The sequence below is a fragment of the Psammomys obesus genome, unplaced genomic scaffold (assembly GCF_907164565.1).
Source record: "Psammomys obesus unplaced genomic scaffold, mPsaObe1.curated_primary_1811, whole genome shotgun sequence".
In the NCBI taxonomy this organism is placed as follows: Eukaryota; Metazoa; Chordata; class Mammalia; order Rodentia; family Muridae; genus Psammomys; species Psammomys obesus.
This window is the reverse complement of record NW_026596120.1, coordinates 17,067,665-17,090,946: the sequence shown is the minus strand read 5'-3', so window position 1 is coordinate 17,090,946 and position 23,282 is coordinate 17,067,665. Positions and strand designations below refer to the sequence as shown.

General features: G+C 48.0%; 1 protein-coding gene and 1 pseudogene across 4 annotated transcripts; both read right to left on the bottom strand.

Annotated features, from left to right (window-relative positions):
* Window positions 1-892: 892 nt before the first annotated feature.
* On the bottom strand, window positions 893-991 carry LOC129693212 (U6 spliceosomal RNA; annotated as a pseudogene).
* A 2,748-nt stretch (window positions 992-3,739) lies between these two features.
* On the bottom strand, window positions 3,740-16,315 carry Mon1a (MON1 homolog A, secretory trafficking associated). Of its 4 annotated transcripts, none has more exons than XM_055629860.1 (6): window positions 16,053-16,315; window positions 8,449-8,588; window positions 6,429-6,911; window positions 4,916-5,681; window positions 4,133-4,280; window positions 3,740-4,026 (listed from the first exon to the last, which is right to left on the bottom strand). In XM_055629860.1, the coding sequence occupies exons 2-6, from the start codon at window positions 8,573-8,575 to the stop codon at window positions 3,886-3,888; spliced, it is 1,665 nt and encodes a 554-aa protein (XP_055485835.1). In that variant the 5' UTR covers window positions 8,576-8,588; window positions 16,053-16,315; the 3' UTR covers window positions 3,740-3,885. The 4 variants fall into 4 exon arrangements, with proteins under 4 accessions (XP_055485835.1, XP_055485837.1, XP_055485836.1 ...); XM_055629862.1 differs by lacking the exon at window positions 16,053-16,315 and adding an exon at window positions 15,391-15,569; XM_055629861.1 differs by lacking the exon at window positions 16,053-16,315 and adding an exon at window positions 15,405-15,569.
* Between the last annotated feature and the right edge of the window lie 6,967 nt (window positions 16,316-23,282).

Sequence of the window (23,282 nt, the reverse complement as noted above, 5' to 3'; positions counted from 1 at the left end):
GCCTATTTTGAGCAGTGTCAGAGGAAGGTATCTTGTGTCCTGCCCCATCTGCCCAGAGCCATAAAGGGTTAATGGAGTCTGGCTCCTGCCGGCTGGATATAAAAACCTGGCCTTCTCGCTTTGATCCTGTCACTGTGGCCTCAGTGTGATGGTGGTAAATGGGTCTCCCCTAGTGCCCTGATATGGGGGAGGTATGGCTTCCAGGGCACCTCTGGTCTGCTCTGAGCCGTGTTTTGTGGACTCAGTCTCTGATGGAGAATGTGATTCTGGTTGGTTGAGATAAGGAGTCCTCTTTCCACAAGGTGCAGCCCATTTTGCTTTGCCTTCTCTCTCACCTGGGCCTCAGTAGCTGTCCCTTGGCAAGTGCTCTTTCTCGATGGGGCAGGTTCCTTAGGTCAGTGAACCTGATCTAAGTCTAGAGGGCTCTTCACAAGGCAGCTATGGGCTGGGTGAGTCCCAGGGTGGCTGAGGATAAGGGAGCTGGGGAGGGAGGAGCTTAATGAGATTCAGTTTGGCCTGGGAAACTCTACCTCTTCTACTCCCCACCCTGGACAGCCCTCCCACCTGCCTTTCCCTTTCTAAGCCTCCTCGGATGCTTCCTCTCCCTTTCACCCTTTTGTAATTGGGATGGTATTACCCTAGGACACCTTTTTTGTTCATGTTGTTTTGTTTTGTTTTCTGAGACAGGGTTTTTTCTGTGCAGCCCTGGCTGACCTTTGTAGACCTGAACTCTTTGTAGACCAGGCTGGCCTCGAACTCAGAGATCCACCTGCCTCTGCCTCCCAAGTGCTGGGATTAAAGGCTTTTACTACCACGCCCAACTTTAAAACAAAAACAGCAACAACAGAAAAAAAAAAAAAAAAACTTTCTAAAGCATCATTTAAAATCATCAAAAAATATGGACCACCACAAATTTGCATGTCTTCCTTGCGCAGGGGCCATGCTAATCTTTCCTATGAGATGCAACTGCCACAGGCTAGTGTTAGAAAGCCTTTTCTATCCAGCCGGTGGCTGGATATCATGAACCACTAAGAACCTGGGGTATACACACCCCAACACAGTGAATTCATGCCTTTCCTCCATCCCCAGGGTAGGACTGTCCCTCCTTCTCGGTTGAAGTTCTTGAGTACCTGGTAACTGACGGGAAATGGCCCATGGAGTCGCCACACCCAGCGGATAGAGAATATGCCCAAGACAACATAAAAGGTGCTCCTTTTCCTAAGTAGAACTGGCCCAGAAATGAATAAATATATAACGCAAACCATGGCACCCTTCCAGTGTTCCATGGTCAACATGTCTAAAGATGGTCATGCAGAGAAAAACCGAAATCCTCTCCACACAGTGTCCATACAGGGGCTCTTGTGACTGCTGTTCTGCCGGGAGACATTTCTGGGTACTGAAGGTAGACTTCAGAAGCCCCTTTGGATGGCCTTACCCAAACCATTTGGAGGTGGGAGCAGCCAGTAGTTGGTTCTCTGCTGCCACCACGTGGCCATGATGGTGACTGCCCCCCCCCCCCCGACAAAGCTCCATTTGGGGTACATTTGTTTCTCAACTGTGGGGTCCACGGGAGAACCCCTGTGTTGCTTTTCATCTGTGGGTTCTGCAGGAGCTTCAAGCTGGGCATGCGCCCTACACTTCTCTAAGGTAAACTCACTGGGTTTGGCCTATTGCTGGTTTATGACTTAGTTAATGACTCTGGCATCTTACAACTCAGGAATGCTAGCCACTTTGCCCTCCAGGGGCTCAGGCCCCTCTGAACACTTCAGAAGGTTAGAGCTAGTCTCCTTCTCCAACACAGAAACCACGTTAGTGAAACCAGGGGTCTCTAACTACATCGGCCTGCAGCTCTAAGTGACTAGCCCGCTGTATTTTTATCTGGAGGCTGAAAATCCCTCAGCTCCGCAGGCTTCACTGCACAGCAGTTAGATCAGGTTCTTTGCAAATGTTGGTGCCTCTAGTAGGAACACCTCCTTTCTTTGCCTGTCATCTCAGGCTTGACCTCCAAATCGGTCACACTCCACACTTAAGAGGCCTACTGTCCTAGCCACACAGGCTTACCTGTGACCTTCTCTCCCTGTCCCTGGGCAGAACGGAAGCTGACCTACAGAGGTCTAGAGTGGCTACCAGAAGCAGTTAAGAGTCACCTAACTGTTGAGCTTTGCATCACCCTGATCCCAAAGGGTTGAACTGACTTTCCCAGTCAGGAGCAAGTGGGGGGGAAAAAGCACAAAATAGGTAGGAAAGGGACCTGGGGCCTGTGTGCAGGGTGCTTCCAAGGGTCTTAGGGATCTGGGAAGGTGCCCTGCTGCCATCTTAATCCTAAGGAGATCTAGGTTGAAAGCAGTAACAGCGGTTACACTGCCAAGGAAGTCACGGCGCATCTTAACACGGCCCCTGTTAATGTATACATGTCCTCTGGTGTGGTTTCAGTGGCAAAAATAATTATGGCCTCTCTGCTCTCAGAGGCTGCATGGAGGTGATTCTGACAGCCAGAAGGCCGCGTTCATTGTACAATTTTCTCTTTAGTTAGGCCTTTTGCTCCTCAGATCAATGAGATGTTTAAGTTGTAGCAGGACCAGGAGAGGAGCCCCACTCCCCAGCAAGCTGGAGGCCTTCTGTATTATGCCCTAGGTTGCCCAGAGAGGTATTATGGCAGAGGGAATGGAACTAGTCCTTTACTCTTGAGCCTCTTAGGAGTGTCCACAGTAGGACAGGCTGAGGAACAGAGTGACTAACGACAGCAGCATTCCTAGTGAACTTATTAAAGCAGATTTACCCCTAGAGGCTCTAGAGATCAAATGGGCTTCCTTTGGCTCACTTTTTTTTTGGGGGGGGGGCGCTGCTCTGATGAACTGGCTGACGGAGATACAGGAACCAAGGCAGGCAGCACTTTATGGGAGGGCCTAAGCATTGTCCCCAGGGGCCTGTGGCTGTAGGGATACTGACTTTGATCATGCCCAACACTGCCAAGGATCCCTACCCAGAAGCCAAGCCAGATCATCCCCATCTGTCTTACTCAGCTCAGCCTGAACTTTCCTACAGCAGCCCTCTAACCAGGGTCTCGAAACCAGAGTGCTGGTGATGGAACTGTCCTTCGAAGCAGCTTCTGGGGCCCCCACCAAGGAGTAAAAGGAGAGGCTGGCTCTAGCACTAGCATAAATAAGGATGGGCATGCAGGGTCAGATAGAAGGGGAGGAGGTCCTCCCCAATCAGTGGACTTGGAAAGGGGCAGGGAGGAGATGAGGGAGGCAGGGTGGGATTGAGAGTGAATGAGGGAGCAGGATACAGAGTTAATAAAATGTAACTAATAATAAAAGTTAAAAAAAAAAAAAAAAAGATGGGCATGAACAAAGATGCTCATGAACCCTTCATATGTGGCAGGACTTCAATGGAACCGAAACAGGCCCTGACTGGAATCTGACTCCACATGTGAGCGGCCTGATGCTGGCAGAGAGCGGGAGGAGAGGGGCTCAGACGAGCATGTGCCCCATGTATAGGGATATGTAAGGCCAGGAAGAGGGGTCTTCTGTCTATACGTAAGAGTGAATGGGTAGCAGACCCAGTAATGGAGCTGGGTGCCGTGGCACCCCAGTACTCAGGAGGCAGAGACAGGTGGATCTCTGTGAATTCCAGGACAGCCTGGTTCACACGGTGAGTTCCTGACAGCCGCTGCTACACAGAGAGAGCCTGCCTCAAAACGCAACAAAACAAAGAACCAACGACAAAGTGCAAAGAGTGTCTTTCCCAAAGCACTTTAATGCACGCACCAACCCACAGTTCCTGCCTGCTGGCTGGGAAGGAGAAGCCAGCCTCACCTGGAGGCTCCCATGGCTTCCCAGGCCCAGTGTGGTTTCCCAGGCCCAGCGTGCCTTCCCGCTTCCATCAATAGGTGAGGGGTGTGAGGATGAAGAGACGGTCTTCCTCTTTGCGGATCCAGCGCATGAGCTTATGGATGGCACTGACGGCTGATGCCTTGGTCCCCAGTGGGCTGTAGCACATGTAGAGCTCAAAGGCACCTGTCACCTGGAGGAGGGGGCAAAGGGTCATCATCTAGAACAGGCAGGCCTCTTGTGGCGTCTACCCAGAATCCGGACGGAGGCCAGTTGGTCTAGGGTAAGAACCACCTTACCCAGGCTAGGAGGTTCTCATTGGGGCCTGTATAGTAGATGGTCTTGAGGGGGCGAGAGGCATTGTGGGCACGGCTGTGCAGGTACTGGTAGAGGCCCAGCAGCCGCTCCTGCTCCTCTTCACTGGTGTATGGGGCCTCGATCTCAGGACTGCAGATGGAGAAATGGGTTCACAGCGGAAGGCCTTTCACTGTCTTCCCTGGAGATCTGGAAACATCTGTTTCTGGATAGGGAGACTTAACTGCCTGTTCTCCCCAGGTGCTCTCCGGCAGGCAGGGCATTGTCTTCTGACTACAGAAGACTATCCAGACTGGAATCCAGCCCCGCTTGCCAGGTTTATGGTGACCCTTCCTTGGAGAGGCTGTTTCTGAGTTTAGGTATCAGAGTAAAAGGTCTACAGTGGAGGAAGTCAAGCTGGGAAAAAGCGGGTGGGATGGAAAGGGGGGATGGGCGCTGCCATATCTGCCCAGCTCCTTTATTGGAGTGGTAGGTGAGGGGCTCTGCATCCTGGTCTGGACCAAAAGGACCCCAAAGGCAGAGCTGCTACAGCGTAAAGGGCCTGGGGAACCTATGTTCCCGCCTCTTTCCCAAGTTGTTCCAGGCCTCGTGAGTACTGAAGCAGAGAGGTGTTTGCCCACCAAGCCATAGCGGAGGGAAACAGCCCCAGCACACTGGAACACCCTCAAAAGAGTGGTCAGGTTCAGGGCTGTGTCTGAGATCTCAGGACCAACCAGCCTCCCCCCATTTCTGCCTCCTTGCCGCCTTGAAGCAGTGCCTCCTCTCACCTGGTGAAGAGTCCTGAGCTCTTTGACTTATAGAGGAAGTGGCGAAGGTCAGGGATGCCCACCTGGGCAACGCTGTAGTAAGGCGTGCGCAGCGCCTCCCGCAGGGCCAGATGGGCCCCGCGCTTTCGGAGGCGTTCCAGGAAGCGGCGGCGACAGTCCGAGACGGCGAAGAAGTCCTCGCGGTCGGTGGAGATGAGCAGCAGGCAGAGGTCGGTGTCAGGTTCTAGGTAAGAGATGTGTGCGTGGAAGAAGCCAGCCGCATTGAACTTTGGCAGGCACACGGGGGTCCAGGCCTCGCCCTCACGGAAGGATGAGGAGGAGCTGATGAGGTTGAAAAGCAGGTGCAGGTCGATGGGGTGCAGGAATTGGTCCTTGCGGCGCACGAGCGCCACCAGCTGGTTGCGGGCCAGCAGGATGGAAAAGACCAGGCTGCGAGCGCGCGCCTGCTGCAGGCTGGCACTCACCGTGTCCCGCACCGCCGCGGCCAAGGGCAGGCACCGCGCCGCACCCATCAGGAAACTGGGGTCTCGAGCCATCAGCTGCAGCAGGTTATCGGTGATTCGCTCCGAGCCCGAGAGCAGGCGCCGCAGGTCGTAGTTCTGCTTCTGCTGGAAGATGTGGCTCAGCTGCGCGCCGGTGAGGAGGCTCAGGATCTGATAGTAGATGTACAGGAGCTCCTGCGCCAGCTCCTGGGCCGACTGTCGCGTGCGGGCCACCGCCACCAGCACCAGAGGGCTCCGGCGCACGAATACTACCTTGTATCCATCTGAGGGTGTGGGGAGGGGGTCAGCTTCAGCCCTCCTCCCAGAAGCCCTCCCGGATAGCCTTTCCCAGTGGGCACAAAGCTTCACTCTCCAAGCTTTTCTTGCTGGGAGCTCTGAACTCTGCAGGGGCTCATTGGTGTGGTCAGCCGGTCACCTCACTTCCTGCCATTTGTTTCACACACTGACTCACGAGAAAAGAAGCTCTTCCGGAAAATACATTCTTTGTTTGCTTTTTGAGAGCGTCTCAAGTAGCCCAGGTTGGCCCGGGACCGGCTAATCCAGCTGAGGCTGAGTCCCCTGCCCCACCTCCCAAGTGCTGGAATTTACAGGTAGATACACATTACCAGATCCAGCTCAAGAAAGCACATATTACGGTAAATGCTAACTCAATTAACAAGGGATCTGGGGTTGACTGCTTTTATATATATATATATATATATATATATATATATATATATATATATATATATATATATATATTTTTTATTCATATTTTTGTTACTGCTCCCGGAGGCTTTTATCCTTTCTAATGGCAAGACTCCTGTCAGAACGGCCTTTAGCTCTCACCACAGCCCCACCACCTCAGGAGGCCTGTCTGGTTATCCTATGTCAGTAAAAGCGTGAGTAACAACACAACCCAGCTTTCTAAGAGTGCTCGTGTGTGCATGTGTGTGCGTCCGTGTCTAAAAGCTGGTTTGATTAAACCCTGCCACTGCAGCCTTGCCCACAGCCCTCTTCAGGTGGCTCACCTGCATGGATGGAGCGGATGGCATTCTTGTCTGCCTCCAGGAAGGACACCAGGGCAACCATGACACCCATAGTGCTGGAAAGCGCTTCCTCAGACCCATAGCGGGAATACACGGGCTTCCCTGCCTCACTCAGTACAAACACGTGCTTCTGGTGGAGGCGCCATGCCTCGGTGGCATCCTCCTCATCTTCAGCTGTGCCCTCCTGGGAGGGCTCTGAGGCTGGTTGGCCAGCTGCCTCCTGGGGCTCGGGCCAGTCTTCAGAGCTTCCCGGCAGCATCTCCTCCTGCAGGTCCCGGGCCACACCTGTCAGCTGGGTGCTTAGCTCGCTGAAGTCCTGGCTGATCTGGCGCATGTCTGTAGGCAGTGGCGGGGGACTCCCAGCATACTCTTTGGGGCTGTCCCCAGAAGTGTCCCCGTCTTCTAATTCTGTCAGGTCTTCATAGGAACGTGCGTGGACAAACATGGCACCCTCCTGCCCAGCACCTGCAGACCGAAAGCACTGGCCCTTAGAGAGGCAGCTGCTGGAAGACACTCACCAAGGACGTGCCTAGCAGGTCACCGCGGCTCTTTATGGGGCCAAGCTACTCCTCCTACCACTGTCTGCCAGGGACCATGCTAATCTACAACTTAGGGGCCCTTGGTCTCGTGGCAGCAATGGAAATCAGTATCTGCCTACCTCTGAAAACTGGACAGCTTAGCCCTTGTCCATTCCCAACACACTGGCCTTTCTCCACCTGTGCGTTGGACCCCTCAGCCCTTACTCACACTCACCTCAGGAACTCTGCACCTGCTGTCTACCTGGAAGGCAGCACCATCCCCTCGTGTGGGCAAGTACTTGCCACACCTCAGCTTGAAGGACAGATGTAGTTAGTTACGAACCTGACCTTCAACCCCAGACACGATCATTTGTCTCGAGTGGATTTCCTTTGGAACACTGAGCAGTTCACGGTCACCACAGTGGCATCCCCCGAGAGCATGAACTTAGTTATTCACCTTCTCTATTCGTGGGGGAGGGGTGGCCAGAGCCCCTGACCACTACTGGCTTGTGGCTCCTCCGGGACAGGGACCATGTCGGTTTTCTGTTACTCTTACCTATCTACCTATCTTTTCATGGGGCATGCTAGGTAAGTATTTGACTAGTGGGTGAAAGCCCTGCCCCCACTTTGTTTCCTTGTTTTGGAGCTATGGTCTTGATATGGAAGCGGCTACCCTCATATTCATTGCTCAGCCCCCGGCCAGCCAGGAACTCACCCCAATCCTGCCTCAGCCCACAGGTGCTGGGACTACAGCTTACACCATCATGCCCAGCTCTTCTTTTGCTTTGGAAACACAGTTTGAGTTTTTAGTAGAAGATATCTTAGGAGCTGAAGAGATGGCTCAGGGGTTAAGAGAGATGGCTGCTCTTCTAAGGTCCTGAGTTCAATTCCCAGCAACCATATGATGGCTTACAACCATCTATAATGAGATCTGGCACACAGGCATAAATACAGGCAGAACACTGCATACATAATAAATAATCTTTAAAAAAAAAAAAGAAGCTATTTTAGCCTGGTGGTTGTGGTGTACATCTTTAATTAGTGCACTTAGAAGCCATAGGCATCTCTGTGAATTCAAGGCCAGCCTGGTTTACACAGAAAGTTCTAGAACAGCAAGGGCTACACAGAGAAACCCTGTCTCGAATCACCACTCCCCTCCTAAAAAGAGAAAGATTTCTTATTTACCTTTATTTTATGTGCATTGGTGTTTTGCCTGCATGTATGTCTATGTGCCAGAAGAGGGACATGTTTTTCTTATGACAGGTTCTCACAGCTGTCTCGGCTGGTACAATGGGAAATGGTAGGAAAGGTAAAATGTAAACAAACTGAGCCCCACTCTCTGCAGTATCCCCAGCATGTGACAAATACTTAACGAGTGACTGAGCAAATGTACGAGTGTGTAGGAAGGAGACAGTGATCACAGATCCTCTGTGCATAGGCTTGGCTGTTCTAGACTCCGGCTGGAGAATGCACTCTACCCATACCTGGCTCTGTTCCCTGAGTCAGTCCTGGCGTGGGGCTCTCAGCTCTCTCCACACTTTGGCCATTGGAAGGGGCCAACGTGCCATCAGGGCATTCTTGGCTTCTCTTCCTATGCATGTCAGCAGCCATCTTAAGGACTGTCCTAGGAGGTTAAAAAAAAAAAGGCATCAAGAAGGGCAAAGGAGTAAGATGCACTACCCGATACATCAGCATGATCAATTCCTGTGTATGTGATGTGTGCATCGTCTATATGTGTGTGTAGCTGTGTGTGCCTTTGTGCAGGTTGGGAGGCAGAAGAGATCATCAGGTGTCTCACATTTTCTCAGCTAATCTGGAAAGCAGCAAGCTTAAGCAATCCTCCTCTCTGTGTCTCTTGGAGTTGCAGGATGTTATGAGGTGCCTGGCTTGTTATGTGTATGCTGGATCTCAACTCCAGTCCTCGAGGTTTTGAGAAAACACTCAGTGACCGAGCGATCTCTCCCGTCTCTGGTAATAGCTCGTGCCAGGCAGCAGTCCATTCTACTAGCATCTTATAGCTCTGCTATTTCAGAACGCTGCCTTCCACATGCGGGAAAGTAGATTAAGTAGAAGCTTTGAAATACTGCAGAGGCAGAGCTGCCTAGAGTTAGTGCCATAGCTAAAGGGGTTGGCAAACGTGGAGAGTCTGCATACAACTACTAAGCTGTGAGGCTGCCACAGCATCTCCATTTCTGTTCCCTAGAATCCCTCACGTTATTCTACCAGATCAACTCACCTCATCCCTGAATGGAAAGATGCCCTGAGATGCTCTCCTCTCTCCCCCTCCTCTGTTTCCCTCCCCCCTCTTTTCCAGCCCTTGTCCTATCTTCTTTGGTTTTTTTTTTTTTTTAAGACAGTGTCTCACTTTGTGGCTAAGGCTGCTCTACTGTTCTGAGGTTCACTATGTAGTACAGTCTGGATTTGAACTTGAGGACCAGTCTGTCCTCCCAAGTACTAGGATTTCAGGTTTATGCCACTGGTAACATTGGCTTATTTTTTTCTCCCCTGAAGCACTTTCAACTCTTGGCTTCTAGTATGACACTCTCCTTTCTTGGTTCTCCTCCTGACCTCATGAACTTCCCATCTGAGCGCTTTCTTTCTTTCTTTTTTTTAATAGTGTTCTGCCTGCATGTAAGCCCTCACACCAGCAGAGGGCACCAGATCTCATTACAGAGGGTTGTGAACCACATGTGGTCTCTGGGTATTGAACCCAACGCTCTTAACCTCTGAGCCATCTCTGCAGCCTCTTCTACTATTCTTATTGGAGGGGCCCAAATCTCAGTACTTGGTTTTCTCTGCCTTAGGGATCTTATTTCAGTCTCATAAATTACCTCTACACATTAATGGATCCAACTTTATTTCTAGCCCTCATCTTTCTCCTGATTTACAGGTGTACACATGTAACTGTCTAGTTTGTTATCATAAGGCTTTATGTCCCAGAACAGCTCTCAATCTATCATCTCTTTAAAGAATGTTTCTTGCCAGGTGTGGTGGCACATACCCAAAATTCTAGCTCTGGAGAGGCAGAGCCAGAGGCTCTGGAGTTCAAGGTCATTCTAAGCTACAAAGCAAGTATCAAGTCCTGTAGTGCCTAAATGAGACCTTCTCTCAAAAACAACAAACAAAACAACAACAACAACAAAACTAAACTAGCAGGAAGGGTGGTTAGAAAGATGGCTCAGCAGTTAAAAATATTTATTGTTCTAGAAAATCCAAGTTTGGTCCTCAGTCCCATGTTAGGCCTACAACTGCATATAACTCCCTCTCCAGAAAATGGATGTCTTCTGGCCTCCACAGGCACACACACGAATGACATACATTTATGCAGACATATACACAAAAATAATAAAAATAAATCTTACAATAACCAAACCAGCTGGGCAGTAGTAGCACACCCCTTTAATCCCATCACTTGGGAGGCAAAGGCAGGTGATCGCTGTGAGTTTGAGGCCAGCCTGGTTTACAGAGTACCAGAACAGCTAGGGCTACACAGAGAAACCCTATCACACACACACAAAAAAAACCCCCAAAATAATAAAATTAATTAATTATTTAAAAAACCCCAAACCGACAGGGATGTCAGGGGTGGCTCAGTGAGTGAAGGGTTTGCCTTGAAAACAAGAAAACATGAATTCCAACCCCAGAACCAATGTGAAGATGCTGGGTTTGGTGCCAGCATCTTATAATCTTATAATCCCAGTGCTGTGGAGGCAGGGACGAGAGCATGCCTCTTGCTTGCTAGCCAGCTAATAGCCTATTGGTGAGTTCTAGGCTGATGAGAGGTCCTATTTCATAGGAGGTTAACAGTTTTCCTGAGAATGACTCTGAAGGTTGGCCTCTGGTCTCCATGTGGACTTGTGCCAGCATGAACACACACACACACACACACACACACACACACACACACACAGAAACAATAACAAAAATATAAAAGGAAAAGCAAGATTGACGAGGAAATGCCTTAAACATCTTATTTCCCAATACTATAATTTATTAGTATTAATTTTCCTATTGAAAATAATATGCCCCCCCCTCCCAAAAAAAAAGCTGGATGGTAGTAGGACAAGCCTTTGATTCCAGCACTTGGGAGGCAAAAGCAGATGGATCTCTGAGTTTGAGACCAGCCTGGTCCACAGAGTGGTCTCCAGGACAGCCAAAGATACCACATAAACTGGCAGTGCATGCCTGAAATCCCAGTACTCTGGAGATGAAGGCAGAGGGGTCAGGAGTTCAAGGGTGTCTTTAGCTAACACAGTGAGTTTGATGTCAGCTTGGTCTACATCAGGTGCTGTCAAAAAAAAAAAAAAAAAAAGTCCATGTGGCTTAGGCCTATAAACCCAGAACTTGGGAGGCCAATGCAGGAAGATTGCTGAAAGAATGAGGCTAATTTGAGCTACAGAGTTAGACCTTATCTCCAAAAGAAAGAAAGAAAGAAACAAATAGTAGGGGAGGGGGGGTGTAAAGGGGATGGAGGGGTAGAGAATGGGGGGAGTAGCTCAATTTGATCTTCAAAATATGACATGGTGACACCTGTAATTCTTAGAGGGACAGGCAGCAGCTTGGGATACCTGAGGACTTACCTCTAAAAATAAAAATAAAAAAAGAAAGAGATAAAGTATAAAGAGGGCAAAGGCTGTTGTGGTGGTGCTTATGGCAATCCAGGCACTTCAAAGGGCTGAGACAAGAATGTCATCACCAGCCATGAGGCTGGCCATTCAGAACTGCACAGTGGATTTCAGGCCAGCCTAGCTACCTAGGCTAGCTGCCATGGGGCTAGCGGTGTAACATCAGTTGGTAGAGTGCTTGCCTGTAATGCATACAGCTCTGCATTCGAATGCTGCACTGTATAGAACCATGTACAGGACTGGGGTGATAGCCCAGTTGCTAAATGCTTGTCTTGTAAGCATGAGGACCAAGTTGAATCCTGAGAACTCCTGTAAAAAAGCTGGGCGTGGTGGAGAAGTGGAGACAGGCAGACCCCTCGGGCTCACTAAGGCCAAACCAGCCTTGCAAGATGAGTTCCGGACCAATGAGAGACTCTGCCTCAAAAAACGAAGGTTGGGCTACGCTGTGGTGGTACACCGATTTAATCCCTGCACTAGGTCTACAGAGCAAATTCCAGGGCAGCCAGAGCTACTCGAAGAAACTCTGTCTCAAACTTTCACATAGCCCCCACCCCAAATAAAAAAAAAAAGTTTAAAAACAAACAATCAAGGTGGACAACACCTAAGGGATAACATTTTTTAAAAATAATTTATTTCATTGTATTTGACATGCATTTTGACATGTGTGAGGGTGTCAGATCCCTTGGAATTGGCAGTACAGACAGTTGTGAGCTGCCATGTGGGTGCTGGGAAATTGAACCCAGGTCCTTTGGAAGAGCAGACAGTGCTTTTAACCACTGAGCCATCTCTCCAGCCCCAAGGAATAAGATTTTAAGTTGACCTGTGGCCTCCCCATGCACACTCACACATGTATGTACATATACACACATGTATACAAAAACACCGCAGGTAGGGCTGGAGCGATGACCTGGTGGCAAAGAATCTTTCTGATGCTTTTGCAGAGGACTGTGGTTCATTTCCCAGGGTCCATGCTGGGCGGTTTGCAACAGCACAGAATTCCAGCTCCCAGGGGACCCAATGCCCTCTTTTGTCCTCCTCAGGCACCCATACACACACACACACACACACACACACACACACACACACACACACTCATATATACAAATAAAAGCTAAGTCTTCAAATAAACAGGTGACACACATGCCTATAATCTCAGCTATACGTGAGGGAGAGGGAGGCGAGAGGATCACAAGTTCAATTTCCTCAACTATATATTACTTTGAAGACAACCTGGGGCACATGAGACTCTGTCACAAACAAACAACAAGCAAACAGGGGCTAGAGAGGTTGCTCAGCAGTTTAGATCAGAGCAAAGACTTAATTGTAGACAAGACATAAGCTTGATTTCCCAGCACTGGGGTTAGGCAGATCCAACTGCCGGTAACTCTGGCTCCAGCGGATCCGATGCCCTCTTCTGGCCTCTGTGGGTACTGCACTCACATGCACATAATTAAAATAAATAAAATTTAAATCTAAAAGTGGCTGGGAGTGGTGGCACACACCTTTAATCCTAGAATTCGGGAGTTCAAGGCCAGCCTGATCTACAGATCAAGTTCAGCACAGCCAGGACAACACAGAGAAATCTTGTCTCAAAAAACAAACAAACAAACAAACAAAAAACAAAAACAAAACTTAAAAAAAGAGTAAATAATAATGGAAATGAGACAGTAAGTGGTGGTTCCTGACAGAATGTCCACCTCTCACAGAATGACTTACCAATGGTAAATGACTACATCCAGTAGTTGAGTCTTTCTTTCATTTTGTTTGTTTGTTTTCAAGACAGGGTTTCTCTGTGTAGCCCTGGCTGCCCTGGAACTCTGTGGTCAAGGTCGGCTTTTGACTCAGAGATCCTCCCGAGTGCTGGGATTAAAGGCGCTACACTCACCCCACCTGGCTCAGCTGTTGACCATTCCTTAATGGTTCCATGATAATCACCTGCAATTGCGCCTGCCGACCAGGAGAGAGCACCAGATCTTATTATAGATGGTTAGGAGCCACCACGTGGTTGCTGGGAATTGGAAGAACAGCCAATGCTCTTAACCCCTGAGCCACCTCTCCAGGCCCCTCCAGTAAATTATTGCCGCAGTTTCCTAACCAATCCGGATTCGTGCCACCACTTCCGTCTTTGCATTCAAGGTGAGCCTCTTGTAAGGTGGGGCAGGTCACCTCATTCCTCTGCTCACAACTAACTCTATGATTCCACCTCCCTCAACTAGAAAGTCAACCTTCTCTTTTTCTCTGAGCTTATCTTCTGCCCTTTCTTCCCACCCCCTTTTCTACATCAGCTCAGCTTATCCTGAACTCCTCTTCCCTTGACCTTTGACCTTACTCTACCCACATCCTAAGTCATTTCTATCCCTTCCTAGGCCGGTAGATGACTCATTCCCTCCCTCCATGCTGCTGCTGGAGCTCCTTATCAGAGAGACCTTCTACCAGTATACCTGCTCACCTTGAAGTTTTCTCTAGGCTGAAGGTCACCCTGCGGCCTGCCACAGCAGAGATGTAGGAATAAGGAATTAAACCAACATTTAAATACGAATATCTTTGGAAGAGAGAGAAAATGAAAGGTCTGTGCAAAAGGCCCAGTTCAAGTGCACCTGGCATCAGGCAAGAAAACTCTTGCCCGTGGAGACAGCTTTCTTTGGAAGTAATCAAGTGTTGGGAAGGAGGAGCTGGGGGGGGGGGGAGCAGCTCTGTAGTTAGAGGAACTGGTTATACTGGTCTGTTTCCTCATTTATAAGATGGTATGGAATGGAGATATCTGACCAACAGCCCTACTGATTTATGGGGTGGCAAGATTAAATGAGACAATAAATGTGATCTGGCTGTATAGAGTAGATAGATCACATACTCAGCTGCTCCTACAAGCACGCTGTGCATTCCAGATTGCATTCACACACAGATCCAGCGTTCTCCGTCCCGCAAATCCATCCTTGGAGAGTTTGCTCAGTGAGCCGGGGAATGATGAACGACCTGATGGAACACATCTGACCTTAGGAGGCCAGGTGAGTTCCAAGAGCCACCCGTGGGCCTCAGCCTGAGTCCCGGGCAAACTGGCCATTCACTGGCTCTGCAGGTGCAGACACGGGTCGCCAGCTCTCTGTTGCTCCTAGATCTCTCTCCCAACTTTGCTGACCTCCTAGGTCCGCACAGTGCCCCCCTCTGTGGCCTTGTACTTCTGGCGTCAAGATTCAAATAAGTTCTCTGCTCCGAGGGCCCACTCCCTCAGGGTGCCTTCTGTGCCTCAGGGTTAAATGATCCCGGTGTTTCAGAGCCTACCCAGCATGGTACCTGCATGGGAGAGGGAGCAGGTCGGCTGTCTAGAGCTAGCAGACGCTTTTTCTTTTCTTTTCACAACAGTTCCTCAGCTTGTGAGATCATATAGCATCTTTATCCTATCCAAGGTCAGTCTGGGGTTCCAGAAGGCCCGGTGAAGCGAACAGCTTTCTGGATACCCACCCGCTCAGGCTGGGAGGTGTGTTAAAGTAGGGTATCAGGTAAAAAGCCCACCTCCATGGGAGCTTTTGCAGCTCATGCTCCAGGGAAACTGGCCTGGAAGCAGTTGGGCAAAGGAGGGATCTCAGACCAGTCCCTGAAGTCTCCACAGGAACTCTGCTGTAAGCAGCCCTTCTGAGTTCCCCCGGGGTATGCAACTTTTCCTGTGAGCAGAGCCTGTGAGGTAAGTCGCCAAACAGACTGGTGTTATCCCTCCTTCTAACCTCCATCCCTCCGCCAGATGGCTCCTGAGAGGGGAGGGTCTCGCAAAAGCCCCTCCTTACTGGCTCTAAAGCCCCTCCTTACTGGCTCTGAACCACCTTGGTCGTTCCTGCTCCGATGGTGCTTCCCCTTTGGTCTTGACTCCTTTGGTCTGTCTGGGAGGACGATGCAGAATGGATGACAGACAGGGCTCAGTCAGTTGAGGCTGTGCTGTGGCTGCTTCAGCAGGATGCCCACTCTACTACACTCAGCCTAGCCTGATCCTGGTCACCTCCGGAGGCCACTCCCCTTCCTGACAAAGGCTGCTCACGTTTCCTAAGCAAACTCCAGACTAGAAAGGGTTGGCTCACCTAGTGTAAGGGCAACCTAGTTATCTGAGCCAGGGCGCCTTTAAGAACAAATCCCAAGCCCGGGACCCTTCCAATGAACTGCCTGGCTCCACCGCCCCTCTGTCGCCTTTTAAGAGAACTCTGGGGGCCGAATATGTCCGAAGTGTAAGTTGGTGTCTTATCCAGCTGCCTGTGAGACACTGCCCTCCCAGCCAGTGGAAGAGGTCTCTTCTCATCTTTAGTATTGCCCATCTGGGACCAGCCAGCTGAAGGACCCCAAAGAGACGCAGTACTCCTATCGGGGCAGTAGATGGCCGGGACCCCCCCCCCCCCAGTTTTCAAGCCCCCCCCTCTAAAGATGACAGCTTGCCCGCCTCTCGCCGCCCCCAGGCCACGTGGGTTGGCAGTCGAACTCACCTGTTTCTTAGGGGAACACAGGACCTACCGAGGGTGCCAGTCACTGCCCTCGGCCAGACCCCCGGGGGGATATGAGTGTCCAGTCGTGCCTGGCCTTAAGGTGCAACTTCGCGGGGCTAGCGCCCCAGGAGGACACAGACATGGCCACAGTGGAGGAACCGATCTCTCCTGCTGACCCTCAACCGGCCACCGGCGCAGGAAGACAGCTTTCACCGGCCTGTAGTGGCGGAGGCCCGGTTCCAGACGCTTGTCCAGCCCCAGCCCGTCCCTGGGTGCATTATGGGAAATGTAGTTCGTAGCTCTCCGCAGCCTAAAGCACTGCGGGAGCGGAGCCCGGCAGAGCCAGAGGCGGGATCTGACTCTGGTCCCCGGCTGCCTCACCTGGCGCCGCCTTCTTCCGAGTCCTCAGCCCTTGCCCGAAAAAGTCCACTAGAGGTTTACTCTCAGGAACGGGAAACATGTCAGTAATTCTCCACTGATCGTGGAAGGACAATATAAGTTTAGGGAGCTATATAAATGCCATTAGTGAGCCCAGCCACACTGACTGTAAAGGACGTGGACCTATTGAAAAGGCTCACAAATTGTTGCTTAAAAAACACCTCTTAAGCCTAGTCCCAGTTTATTAGAATAAGGCTCTCTAGAAGGCATAGCTCTCAACGCTTTGCAAAGACTGACCTGGGGAGCTTTTAAAAAACATTAATGCCTGGACACCACCCCTAGAGATTTTTACTTAATTGGATGAATGTGGAGAACTAGCCATCGGATTTACTTTTAAAAGCTCCCGGGTGATTTCTAAGGGCAAGGAACCACTGCTTGTAATTTCCTAGACACAAAGTAATAAAAACAGGAAAACAAGTTTTGCCAGAAGCCATTATTTTTGGAAAATAGTTTGAAGTAGCAAAATCAGGGAATGACAATAGTGCATTCATAGTTTCTCTGAAGCAATCTGCTCTCTCTCTCACTCTTTTTTTTTTTTTTTTGTAGCTTGATCGTTAATTATCCTAATAGTTCTGGGATGAAGGACACAGTCGGAAACCTCTGATTTCCCCTTGCTGTTCCACAAGCCCCTGTAAATGGTCTGTCTCCTGTGTCTCATTCAGTCCTATCCAGAGGTTGGGGAGATCTGTGTCTCTGGATCTTTCTTCCGTGAGGTTTAGAACCCGTCTCCACAACCCTATGTGTGATTGACATGGTGACAAAGCTGTGACCTTTTACTGGAGATAGTTTGCATAGGGTTATTAGGACTTTGCATGTTCCCATGTCGGAAAGAGCTCCTTCACTTGGAACAAAGGGTAAGAGAAGTGGAGCTTCTCCAAGTCTCCACAAGTTCCTGCCGAGTTCCTGCTCTGACCCCCCTCTTGGATCAACCGTAACCTGTAAGCTGAAATAAACCCTTTCGGCGCTAATTTGCTTTCTGTCAGAATGTCTTATAGCGGAAAGGAAACTAGGACAGCTGTCTTCTTGACCCTTTCCCACCTTACTGCTTGAGACAGGACCTCTCAGCAAGCCTGGGGCTCACGGATTGACTATACCCGCCTGCCCAGTGATCTCCAGGGACCCACCTGTCTGCACCTGCACTGGAGCTGAAGATCCCCAACAATGTGCTTGGCTTTTACACAGGTGTTGCTTGTGCTTGCGTGAAAAGTCCTTTACCCATGAGCACTTACCAACTGAGTCATTTCTTTCCCCCGTCTTCACTCTAAGTACTGTATTCACAGAATACTCTCTACTTGGATAAGTAGGTGGCCATACATCTAAGATTTGTGCTTAGAACACTCTTAGAAGCAAGCCACTATGGCTACTTGCTAAAACATCTTGTTTGTTTGTTTGTTTGTTTGTTTGAAGACAAGTTTCATGTAGCCCAGGCTGGCCTGCATGCCCAATCCTCCTGTTTCTACCTCCTAAATCGTACAAGGACACCACTGCAATGGGTGGAATTTTTTTCTCCTGTGCACAGGCAGGTGCATGTCTGTGAGTCCCAGGCCAGCCTTTCTACAAAGAGAGTTCCAGGCAATCAGGACTACATAATGAAGTCCTTTCTCAAAAAAACAAAAAACCCCAAAAACAAAAACACCCCAGAACTTAGATTGCAACCGTTTATCTTAAAATATATTAATAACATTACTTTGTATAATGAAGGTGAAGTAGAGCCAACTCGTTTTGAGACTCTCACTAAGTTACCCAGTCTGCCTTTGAACTCGGTCTGTAGCCAAGGAAGGCTTGAACTTTCAGGCTTCACTTAAGACATCACAAAGTTGTTTCTCAGACTTGATTGTCTGGCATGAAGCATGAGGCGAGGGACAGACCTATAAGTACAGTATGCAGAAGGCGGGGGCAAGAGAATTGTGGGTTCCAGGCCTGTCAGACTCCCTGGAAAAAAATCAGTGTTTCTGCCAGGCAGTGAGGGTGCACACCTTTTGTCCAGGACTCAGGAGGCAAATAAATCACTGTGAGTTTGAGGCCAGCTTGGTGTATAGATCGAGTTCCAGGACAGCTGGGGCTATACAGAGAAACCCTGTCTCAAAAACAAACAAACAAAAATAAACAAAAAAACTGTTTGAATCTATGTTTTGATTTTTATTTGAATATTGGGATAAACTTTACCTATAGCTCACTTTTTTTGCTAGTGAAATTACAAAGAAATCAGCCCTGGCTCTTTTAGGATACTAATAAAAATTGATCCAGGCATGGTGCTATACACCTGTAATCTCAGCAATTTGGAGAGTGGGGCAAAATTGTCACAAGGTAGAGGGCAGCTAGCGCTACATAGCATGTTCTTTTAAAAAGTCCAGTCATAATGAATGGCTCATGCTTATAATCCCAGCACTTGGGAGGCAAAGAAAGGATTACTGAAAAATTAAGGTCAGTCTGGCTCTACTTACCGAGTTCCAGGCCAGTTAGGACCAAATATCGAGATTCTGACTCACGCCTAACTGGAGAAAGTGGGGCTGGACGTGTAGCTCAGTGGTAGAGTGTTGTGACCACCCTTCCCTCCCCCAGCACCATGAGGCAAGAAGAGAACTCCCGATAGGTGACTTGGCTGCCTCTGAGAAGCCGCTTGTGATGACAGAAACACCACAGCACCTCTTGCTCTCTAGGATATCTGCTCCTTAAAGTCTCAGCTTTATCTTGACAAGGTGGGTCATTAGGGAAAAGCACTTGACTTGCCTTGCCGTGCACTCTCCCAAAACTTATACACACATACAAATAATGAATTAAAAATAAAGCCTCAGCTTTATGTGGGCTGTTTCATGTGGGCTTGTGATTTTCATGGACCCTATGGGTCTCTCCATAATAGTAAGAACCAAAGCAAATACATGATGTATTGTTCTTAACCCCAAACTTCTATTCTTTCATGGTTTTACAGGGGCTTCAGAACTTGAGGTGTACGACTTGAGTAAACAATGGCTCAGCATCTTTAGTACCTTGGACCTCATACAGGTTACACAAGTGCTCTGGCCCTGGGCTGCAACCCCAGCTCCCTTCCTTGGGATTTAAATTTCATTTATTTATTTATTATTGTTGTTGTTGTTTTGAGACAGAGTCTCACTATATAGCTCTGGTTTTCTTAAAATCACAATGTATACCAGGCTAGCTTCAAACTAGAGATCCACCTGCCTTTACTTCCCAGTGCTGGGGTCAAAGGTGTGTGCCACCACACCCAGCCTAAAAGATTTAAAAATGTTTTATGACGATGTGTATGGATATATACCATATCTTTGCAGGTACTACCATATACTAGAAAAGGGCATCTGTAGGTGCCACTGGAGGCCAGAAGAAAACTGTGAGACCTGGACCTGGAGTTCCAGGCTGCTGTGAGTGCTAGAACCGAACAAGAGTTCTCTGGAAGAGCAAGAAGTGCTCTTACCCACCAATCCATCTCTGCGGTCCCCATTTTATTACATTCATTTCTGAGATCAAGAGAGGGAAGGGGAGGGAAAGAGCAGCAAGAGAGGAAGGAAGTTAGCTCAGATGCATGTGCAGAAGTCAGAAGACAACCTGAGGCAGTTAATTTTCTCCTCTGACCACATGGGACCAGAGGGTTGGACTCAGGTAGTCAGGCTTGGCAGCAGGTGTCTGTGAGCCACTGTGCTCACCTCCTCCTTCCCTCAGATTTGGAAGAGAGCTTCTTTCCTTCCTTCCTTCCTTCCTACCCTCCCTCCTTCCTTCCTTCCTTCCTTCCTTCCTTCCTTCCTTCCTTCCTTCCTTGGGGATGGTTTGGTTTTTTGAGACAGGGTTTCTGTGGGTAATAGCCCTGATTGTCTGGCTGTTCTTTGTACACCAGGCTGGCCTTGAACCCAGAGATCCACCTGCCTCTGTACTGGGATCAAAGGCAGACATGCACTAACACACCTGGGCTTTCTTTCCTTTCTTTATCACCTTGTAGCATTGGTAAGACAGCCTGTTTTCTTGTTCTGCTGGAAAAATTATTCCATAGTTTTTCTTAAGATTTATTTATTTTATTATTTATACAATGTTCTGCCTGCATGTTCACCTGAACACCAGAAGAGGGCACCAGATCTCATAGATGGTTGCTGGGAATTGAACTCAGGAAGAGCAAGCAGTGTTCTCAACCTCTGAGCCATTTCTCCAGCCCTATCCCATAGTCTTAATGGATCATTTATCATCTGATTCTCTCCTGATTTATTCTCTGATATTTTATGTTTGATTAAATTCTTACTTTGAGCATTTCTTACTATTTTAGCTATTTCTTTGGATATGGAGCCAGATGCCCCTAAATAAGAGGAAGGCAAGAGGACAGTGCTCTTGTCCGACAGTTCCTCTCCTGTGAGGATTTACCTGCTCAAGTGAATCCCCACCCTGGGGATATACTCTTCATTCCAGGTGAGGGTGCTTTTCTGGGTCAGCTTTAAGAAACAGCTCTTCTTTATTCTGGGCAAAAACAAAAACAACAAAAACAAACAAACAAAACTACTTTAAATATACTCCAGACCTAGGGATGTGGTTCAGTTAGCAGCCTGTTTGCATAGTGTGCACAAAGCCCTGGGTTCAATCCTCTGTGCTGCATAACTGGGTGTGAAGGCACAGGCTTGTAACCCTGGCACTTGACAGATAGAGGCAAGATCAGGAGTCCAAGGTCATTCTTGGCCTCATAGTGAGTTCAAGGCCAACCTTAAAATACTTAGTTTTATGTGACTGCTTTTTTTCATCCCTAGACCCACTTAGCACTAGTGTACATCAGGGCTTGAACATTGTTCTTCAAATCATAGTCTGCCTTTACTTCCTTGGTCATCTTGTCCAAGCCCATGAGTTTAAATGTTAGTGTCAGACTGACAATCTGCGATTTGCATTTCTTTTTTTTTTTAAAGTATTTTTCCTTTTAAAAAATAATTATTTTTATTTTATATATGTTTTGACTGCATGTATGTCTGTGTGAGGGCATCAGATCTCCTGGAACTGGAATTACAGACAGTTGTGAGCTGCCGGGTGAGTGGTGGGAATTAAACCCAGGTCCTCTGAAAGGGCAGCCAATGTTCTTAACCACCGAGCCATCTCTCCAGCCCCCCACTACCACAATTTGTAAGCCAAAGTTGAAGCAAGCTTTATTTTACTTACTTACTTTATTTATTTATTTTGAGGCAGGATTTTTCTGTGTAGCCTTGGCTGTCAAGCTCACAGAGATCTGCCTGCCTCTGCTGGAATTACAGCCATATGCCACTGGGCCTGGCTGTGAATGTAATTTTTACGAGATAGTATATAGTTTATTTACTTTTTAAGATTTATTTATTATTTATACAACATTCTGCCTGTACACCAGATCTCACTGTAGATGGTTATGAACCACCACATGGTTTCTGGGACTTGAACTCAGAACCTTTGGAAGAACAGCCAGTGCTCTTAACCTCTGAGCCATCTCTCCAGCCCCAAGTATATAGTTTATTGATGTTAGAGGAAAAGTCTTTTATTTAGGTAAAAAGGGGGAACAGCTTTCTGTAAACAGGATTAAATAAAGTTAACCCTAAATCAAGAGGTAGAGAAAAAAAAAAAAAAAAACAAAAAACAAAAAAAAAACCATAGAGAATGAGAGGAAGTCCAGAGGACAGATAGACACACAGGAAGTAGAAAGGATAGACATTGAGTTCAAGGGTATTCAGGACAGCATAAAAGGAGGAGGAAGGTCTTTTTCCTACTTCAACATGAGCTGACTAGGAAAGCTGTTTCCTCTGGGACTTTGGGTGAGTAGGAAAATTTAGGCCTCTTTGAGCTAAGGAGGCCTTCACCCCTACATCTCTTTCCTAAGTTTTTATTGGTAAAATGGAATGACTGAGATTTTGTTTGTAAAATTTTGTTGTTTAAAAAACACCAGCAAGGCAAGACTGAGGTGGCAAGTAAAAGGTCACGTGGTGGCTGGGAGGTAGCCACATTAGCAAAACTGGGCTAGAATAGATGATTATCTGTCCAGTTATAGAGCTTAAAGCTTGTTGAATACATCTAATCTAATAGATCTCCATGTCATTATTTGGGGGCTAGGACAGGGTATTAGAAAAACTTCTACTAATACAATAATTCAACATATCAACTTAATAGCACCCAGATAAAAATTTATACACCTAGTTAAGGCATTAATAATGCAAGGATCAATAGTAATTAACAGAAACAGAAGGGCCAAAGGCTCTGTAATGGCTGATATCAGAGTCACTATGAGAACAGGAAGAAGTCATTTATTTCTTCTTAGTCTCCCTTTTTTTCTGCAATGTTATTTTGCAGAAAATAATATTGTTTGTTATTTCAGCCAAATTATCTCTAATGATTCCCAAGTCGTTTTTTTTTTTTTTATAGAAACAACAATTTTCTTTTAAAGCCACACAATAACCTCCTTATTCTGCATAGCGCAGGTCAAGTGTCCTACCAAACGGTAGGAATATCTCAGCTAATGAATCTACCTGTTGATAGACCTGGGTCTATTTGCTTTGTTTACTTTTTTGTTTGTCTGTTTTCTTCTTAAAAAAAGATTTATTTATTTTATTTATATGAATGTTCTATCCACATGCACATCTGAAAGCCAGAAGAGGGTATCACATCCTAGAATAGATGGTTGTGAGCCAACACGTGGTTGTTGGAAACTGAACATAGGGCTCTAGAAGAGCAGACAGTGTTCTTAGCTACAGCACTGGTCTGTGTGGTTTTAACAGGTATCTTTCCTGGTATGCCAATAGGCACTACAGGTAGCCATTTTGTCCCTATGCCAGAAAGTTTCTTTTTGACCTA